The sequence below is a fragment of the Microtus ochrogaster genome (genome assembly GCF_000317375.1).
Source record: "Microtus ochrogaster isolate Prairie Vole_2 chromosome 14 unlocalized genomic scaffold, MicOch1.0 chr14_random_1, whole genome shotgun sequence".
Classification (NCBI taxonomy): Eukaryota; Metazoa; Chordata; class Mammalia; order Rodentia; family Cricetidae; genus Microtus; species Microtus ochrogaster.
The window spans coordinates 19,179,052-19,186,512 of record NW_004949096.1 but is presented as its reverse complement, the minus strand read 5'-3'; the positions used below and the strand labels follow the sequence as shown (position 1 = coordinate 19,186,512).

The 7,461-nt window shown below is 40.3% G+C and overlaps 1 protein-coding gene and 1 non-coding gene across 4 annotated transcripts in view; both read left to right on the top strand.

The window, feature by feature from the left end:
• The window catches only part of Ckap5 (cytoskeleton associated protein 5), a 97,114-nt gene that overhangs the window by 74,648 nt on the left and 15,005 nt on the right, over window positions 1-7,461 (top strand). For 2 of the 3 annotated variants that reach the window (XM_026787679.1, XM_026787680.1), the window contains exons 29-34: window positions 1,909-2,058; window positions 2,352-2,555; window positions 2,723-2,858; window positions 3,367-3,560; window positions 6,773-6,945; window positions 7,178-7,201. In XM_026787679.1, coding sequence (XP_026643480.1) covers window positions 1,909-2,058; window positions 2,352-2,555; window positions 2,723-2,858; window positions 3,367-3,560; window positions 6,773-6,945; window positions 7,178-7,201 — 881 coding nt within the window. The remainder of the gene's footprint in view (window positions 1-1,908; window positions 2,059-2,351; window positions 2,556-2,722; window positions 2,859-3,366; window positions 3,561-6,772; window positions 6,946-7,177; window positions 7,202-7,461) is intronic. The other variant, XM_005364158.2, reaches the window with a different exon arrangement.
• Window positions 3,097-3,207, top strand: LOC113457993. Its single transcript, XR_003378453.1, has one exon. It is a non-coding gene; the product is annotated as a small nucleolar RNA SNORD67 (small nucleolar RNA).

Sequence of the window (7,461 nt, the reverse complement as noted above, 5' to 3'; positions counted from 1 at the left end):
CCACAGAGAAACCCTGTCTCGAAAAAACAAAAAAATAAAAAAATAAAAAAAAATAAATAAAATAAAATGGCCGCAGCTTTTTTCGTGCTATAGCACTCCACCAGCAAAATAGCAAGAAGCTGTGTTAAACTCTTTGTTTTTGTACCTAGAATTCCTTTTCAAACTCTCTCATGTTTTAAGTGGATTTAGCTGGCCATGTGGGTGCCAGTTTGTTGCAGGAAAAGACGGTTTGTTCGTCCCAGCCGCCCAGAACTGAAATAATCACACAGAAACTATATTAATTAATATAGTATTAATTAGTACAGCTTGGCCCATTAGCTCTAGCTTCTTATTGGCTAACTCTTACATCTTAATTTAACCCATCTTCATTAATCTGTACTTCACCACAAGGTCATGGCCTACCAGCAAAGTTTCAGCCTGTCTGTCTCCCATGGCTCCCCTCTGACCCCGCCCTTCTTCCTCCCAGCATTCCGTCCAATCCTTCCCACCTACATAAATTCTGCCCTTTCAACAGGCCAAGGCAGTTTCTTTATTCATTAATGGTAATCACAGCGTACAGGGGAATCCCACATCACAGAAGGGTAAAGAACAAAACCCATTGGCTCTGTGTTTGCCATGATTGGGCCTGTGAGAGAGCCTTTACATCAGCATCTCATCATCATTATTATTATTAGCAAGTTTCACTATCTAGACCTGGCTGATCTGGAAATTGCTAAAATACACCAGACAAGACTGGCTACTAGGGATTTAAAAACAAGCAAACACAATGCTTGGCAGCATTTTTTTTTTAATACTAAAACTTATTCAAAATTGTTTTCTTGAGCCAGGCAATGGTGGCGCATGCCTTTAATCCCAGCACTCGGGAGGCAGAGGCAGGCGGATCTCTGTGAGTTCAAGTCCAGCCTGGTCTACAGAGCTAGTTCCAGGACAGGCTCCAAAGCCACAGGGAAACCCTGTCTCGAAAAACCAAAAAAAAAAATGTTTCCTTGTAAGATTTCCAGGGTCATTAGTTTTCAGAAGTGTAACACCTTATGCTATCTTTTGTATTCATATTTAATTGCAAATGAATCTTATGTAACTAAAAAGTATCTTAGAGCATAGCAGGGTGATACATGCTTATAACTCTATAACATTTGGGAGGTTTAAGGCAGCAGGAACTCTACCTTGAGGTCAGCCTGGTCTAAAGAGCAACACAGTCTCCAAAAAAGTAAGCAACAAGGAGCTATAGAGGTGGCTCAGCAATTAAAACCACTTGCTATTCATCCAGAGGACTAGGATTTGATTCCTAGCACCCACATGACTGCTCACACCTGTAGCTGTACCTCAAGCTCTAAGGAATTCAATGCCTTCTTCTGGCCTCCAAAGGCATCAGGCATCAGGCATGGATGTGATATACAGATATATACATACATATACATACTGTCAAAACACAAAAGTAGGGCTGGCGAGATGGCTCAGTGGTTAAGAGCATTGCCTGCTCTTCCAAAGGTCCTGAGTTCAATTCCCAGCAACCACATGGTGGCTCACAACCATCTGTAATGAGGTCTGGTGCCCTCTTCTGGCCTGCAGGCATATACAGACACAATATTGTATACATAATAAATAAATAAATATTTTTTTAAAAAAAAGAAGAAAACACAAAAGTAAACAGTAAAAGAAAAGTACAAAAAATATGTACCAAGACTTAGCAGGCTGTGAATTCAAGGCCAGCCTGCTGTCCATATTCAGTGTCAGAACAGTCAGTATTAAATGAAATGGCAAGACCCTGTTTTGCGGGAAGAGGAGGCAAGAGACAGGCTAAAGAGCAAATAAGTATCATGGTAAGTTGGGTCCTTCAGCTGTACCAGGTAGCTCAACTTTGTTTCAGTTGAATTGTTTACACTTGCTGCTTCTTGTCTTTTCTGGCAGGTGCTAAAGTGGAATTTTACTACCCCACGGGACGAATACATTGAACAGCTGAAGACTCAGATGTCTAGCTGTGTGGCCAAATGGTTACAGGATGAAATGTTTCACTCGGAGTTTCAGCATCACAATAAAGCCCTGGCTGTCATGGTTGATGTAAGTCTTCAAATAGATAACTGTCTGTCTGTCTCAGGAATATGAAAATAGGGAGTACTGTGTGAAGTGGTCAAGTGGAGTGCCCTGAGGAAGAAGTAGAATACACCATGTTTTCTAGATAGCTGTCTCAGTTGATAGAATGAATGGTAGTGTATCGGGGAGATCTTTTTGAAGGTTTAAATAAAAATCTTTTATTTTCTATTGGGTACCAGTACAGTTTAAGAAATGCTGGGTCTAATATAATTTAAATTTACATACAGTCTTACCTGTGGGATTTTTACTTTTATCTTAAGCACTTGGAGAGTGAAAAAGAAGGTGTCATTGGTTGCCTAGATCTTATCTTAAAATGGCTTACCCTCCGGTTTTTCGACACCAATACAAGCGTCCTAATGAAAGCACTGGAATATTTAAAATTGCTCTTTACCCTGCTAAGTGATGAAGAGTATCATCTTACTGAGAATGAAGCATCTTCCTTTATCCCCTATCTCATCCTCAAGGTAATGTGTTCTTATCCTATAAGAGTTAACTCTAGTTTTTACATATTCTTTTATTTATTGTATGGTGGTACCTCCTTTCAACTCACCCTTAAGTGAGTTCAAAATACAGTAATGCATGAAATAACCATCACACTCAGAATAGGTCTTTATTATTTCTTGTTGACCAGGTCGGAGAACCAAAGGATGTCATTCGTAAAGATGTCCGTGCCATCCTGAACCGGATGTGCCTTGTCTACCCAGCCAGCAAGATGTTCCCCTTCATCATGGAAGGAACCAAATCCAAAAACTCTAAGCAGAGAGCAGGTGAAGCAAAACATCTGTCTGTCCACCTATCTTTACAGAGTTGCTGAGAGCTGAGCGCAGAGCCTCAGACATCTAGATAAGTGCTCTTGTCTGAGGCACTAAGCTCTGTGGCTTTAGCCCCCCCCAGATTAAATTAAGGTGCAAGTCTTTGCATAAGTGATTCTCAACAGTCGTTTATACATAAGCAATGGAATTTGTTTAGTGTCTGTGTAGCTGCTTCCAACTTTCTTATTCATATTGTGAGAGTGATGAGGTGCACACTGGTGGAGCTATAGTATCATGTGATACAGGCACCACTCAGTACCACCCTGGTGACAAAATCAAGTGCACAGGGGCCATCTGACTCACAGGTATAACCTATCATGGACACTTAGAACACCATTGTTTCATTGGTATGTGACAGTGTAAAGGAAAAAGATTTTAGCACTATGTGTGTGCCAAAAGTTTGTAGAATCCTATATACCAAACATTTTTGGGTCTCATTAATCTAGTCTTTCTTCCTCAATAGAGTGCCTGGAAGAACTAGGTTGCCTAGTTGAGTCCTATGGTATGAATGTTTGTCAGCCAACCCCAGGAAAAGCCTTAAAGGAAATAGCTATTCACATAGGAGACCGAGACAATGCTGTGCGGAATGCTGCCCTCAACACCATTGTAACAGTATACAACGTACATGGAGATCAGGTGTTCAAGCTTATCGGAAATGTGAGTGACGTTTCTATATGCCTTGTCAGTATGCTGTGAAAGGTATTCCAAGATTTCTTAGTTGCTGAGATTCCTGCCATCTCAACTCCATCTGAGTTTCAGCAGTTATAAACTTAGCCTCTCATGATACCCAGAATCCAGTTACATGTTTTCGGTATTTTCATTTGATATTGGATATTTCTGCTGGGCTTAATTTAAAAAAAAAAAAACTTTTTTTTTTAATTTTCAGGGGTTTGCGTAAGACATGAGAGCTATTTTTGAATCAAGAAATCTGAGCTAGCCTGGATTTTAAATTTTGTATGGCAGTCTGCTCTGTGAATTTTTTTTTGTTTTTTTAATGTACTTTGTTTATAGTGAACAAGTACAATCGTGGGAACAATGTTGGATAAAGGATCAAGAGTCTCAACCTTCAGCCATGTGCTTCTTTTTTAGGCACATTGTTCTACCTTCTGACTCCTTGCTTCCTTTGAGCCAGTCATTATTATGGCTTAACCTTAGTGCTTTGTTCTGGTAATGTGTAAATGGAGGCTGCTTGCTTGTTTCCCTGCTGCCCAGACACAAATAATCACACAGAAACTGTTTGGCCAATAGCTTAAGCATATTTCTAGCTAGGTCTTTTTATCACCATCATCATCATCATCATTATTATTATTATTATTGGTTTTTTTGAGACAGGGTTTCTCTGTAGCTTTGGAGCCTGTCCTGGAACTAGCTCTCATAGACCAGGCAGGCCTCAAACTCAGAGATTCACCTGTCTCTATCTCCCACGTGCTGGGATTAAAAGCATGCACCACCACCACCCGACTCTAGGTAGCTCTTACATCTTAAATTAACCATTCTATTATTTTATATTTTACCATGAGGCTCCTGGTTTACCAGTAAGGTTCCGGCATCTGTCTTCTTGTCAGCTACATGGCATCTCTCTGACTCCGCCTACTTTCTCCCAGCATTCAGTTTAAATGTCCTCTCCGCAACCCCAGCTCTACTCTGCCCTGCCTTAGGACCAAGCAGCTTCTTTATTCATTAACCAATAGAAGAACACATATATAGGACTTCCCATGTCATCAGCGCTCTAGTAGCACCATTGTTACACTTTAAATCATTGTGTTTCCATTATCTGATGAGAAAATACTATGACAAGTGAAGGACATAAAACAGGTAGAAGTTTGCAAATGACCAAAGGCGAAAAGTCTTACTTATAGACAGTTTTTTAGAAGCATAAAATAAAGAAACTTGATTAACTTTTTACTGTTTTTTTTTTCTTTTTTTAAGACAGTTTATTATATCTCAGGCCAGACTCAAACTCACAATGTAGCCAATGGATACATTGAACTTTTTTCTTTACTTCTTTAGAGACAAGGTTACTCTGTGTAATAGTCCTTCAGCTCAACATCTTGACCAGGCTGACCTAGAACAGCCTTCTCTTCCCTCACCTTCCATCCCCATATCCTGAGTGCGAGAATTACTATTGCGGGCCACTATTTTCAATATTTTGTGATTCTCTGTGTCAAACCAAGACTTTGTGTGTGCAAGGCAAATATACTACAACTGAACAACCATCACTACCCTAACTTTTTACCTTTTTGTTATAGTTATTAATATTTCCTTTTGTGTCCTTTTCTTTCATATGTTATTGTTATAGCTATGCAGATATTAATGGTAGTTAACTTAATAATGTAGTGTTTTGAGGCTAGCAAGATAATTCGGCGGGAAAGGTCATTTTACAGCAAACCTAAAGCCTGAAAGGAAAGAGTCAACCTCCCACAAATTTCCCTATAACCTTTATATGAGTGCTATAGTGTTTGCCTGAGATTGTGCGCGCGTGCGCACACAGACACAAACACCAAAAAAATAAATAAAAATGCAAAGAAGCCCCTTTTAGAAATAATGTAGTAGGGAGTCAGGCAGTGGTGTTGTACCCTTTAATCCCAGCACTCTTGCACAGGACCTGAGTTTAGGTCCCAGACCCAATGGTGTCCCACAATCATGTAACTCCAGGCTGTTTGTTTGTTTGTTTGTTTTGGGGGTGGTTGGGTTTTGTTTTTTTTTTTTAAGTTGGGGTTTCTCTGTATAATAGCCCTGCCTGTCCTAGAACATGCTTTATAGACCAGGCTGACCTCAAACCCAGCCCTCTTGCCTCTGCCTCCCAAGTGTACCACTACACCCAGCTTTAACTCCAGTTCTAGAAGATACTGCCCAATTCTGGCCTCTTGACACCAGGCATGCATATGGTACACATAAGTATCTTCAAGCAGATGTTCATACATATAAAAAGATAAAATCTTAAAAATAAGCAAAACCAGCCTGGCAGTAGTAGCACATGCCTTTAATCCCAGCATTTGTGATTAAATCCAGCCTGGTGGTTATGACGAAAATGTCCATAAAAGAACACTGACACATAATTGAATGTCAGTTATGAAGAATGGTGAAGAGTAGATCTCTATGCAAGGGACCTGCCTATTAAGTGTTAGGCCTCAAGCCATGTGAAGAAATGGAGAAGTAGCATTCATAGGGAGGAGGCACAGGCAAACAGAAAAGGGATGCCATGGGGAAGGGATGGAGGCAGAAATAGGAGATTGGTTATATACAGATTGGTTAAATAAGAAATGGGAGTCAACATTTCTTGTTTTGTTTTGTTTTTTGAGACTGGATTTCTTTGTAACAGTCCTGACTGTCCTGGAACTCGCTTTGTTGTCCACTCAGTGAGATCCGCCTGCCTCTGCCCATCTGCCAAATGTTGGGATTAAAGGCATGTGGCACCACTACCTAGCAGGAGTCACATTTCTTAAAATTAGAGACAGGAGCTTGGCAGTGGTGATGCACACCTTTAATCCCAACACTTGGCAGGCAGAGGCAGGGAGATCTCTGAGTTTGAGGCCAACCTGTTCTACACAGCCCCAAGAACAGCCAAGGCCACACAGACAAACCCTGTCTTGGAAAAAAAACAAAAAAAGCAAAACCAACCTCTTTTTTTGTTTGTTTGTTTGTTTGTTTGTTGTTGTTGTTTTTCGGGACAGGGTTTCTCTGTGTAACAACATCTCTGGCTGTCTTGGAACTCACTTTGTAGACCATGCTGGCTCAAACTCAGATCTACTTACCTCTCCCTCCCAGTGCTGGGATAAAAAACTTGTTCTCCCATACTGAGCTTGGAGTTCTTCAACTAGGACTTGTATTTTAGTAAGTGGGTGTGCTAATAGTTTGAATTTTTACAGCTTTCAGAGAAGGACATGAGCATGCTTGAGGAGAGAATAAAGCGGTCAGCAAAGAGACCCTCTGCTGTACCAGTGAAACAGGCTGAAGAGAAACCTCAGCGTACACAGAATATAAACTCTAATGCAAACATGCTGCGAAAGGGACCAGCTGAAGACATGTCCTCCAAACTGAAGTATGTGGATAAAGATAGTTGTCTGCTCTATGGACTTAGCTTTGTGTGCGCAGAGCTTGTCCTGTAACATAGTCTGGAGTTTGTGTCACTGTCATGCATGACAGAGTGTCTGGGTTAAATGTCTTATAAGCAAATTTTAATCTTTCATTCTTCATTGTCATTGTCTTTGTCTTTGTCTCAAAACCACTTCTAAATGGTCTTGTGCCTTCTTTCACTGCTTTTCCGTGGACAGAATTATGTATCGCACTTATAGGATGTAAGTACTGCCTGCTAATTTCTCATTAGCAGGGCTCTTATATCTTTCTAACTTCTGACATGGATTCGTCCCCTCTGGAGAGTGACTAGCTTTTACAACAGGGCAGCAGAAGGTGGCCATAAATATCAGGCCTCCCATGGAAGTCTTTTTTTATATTTGGTTGTGCTTACATTCCTGGTTTTTGTTTTTAGTTTCTTGTTGTTATTGTTGTTGTTGTGTTGGTTTTTTGTTTTTTGTTTTGGTTTTTTTTTTTGGATTTT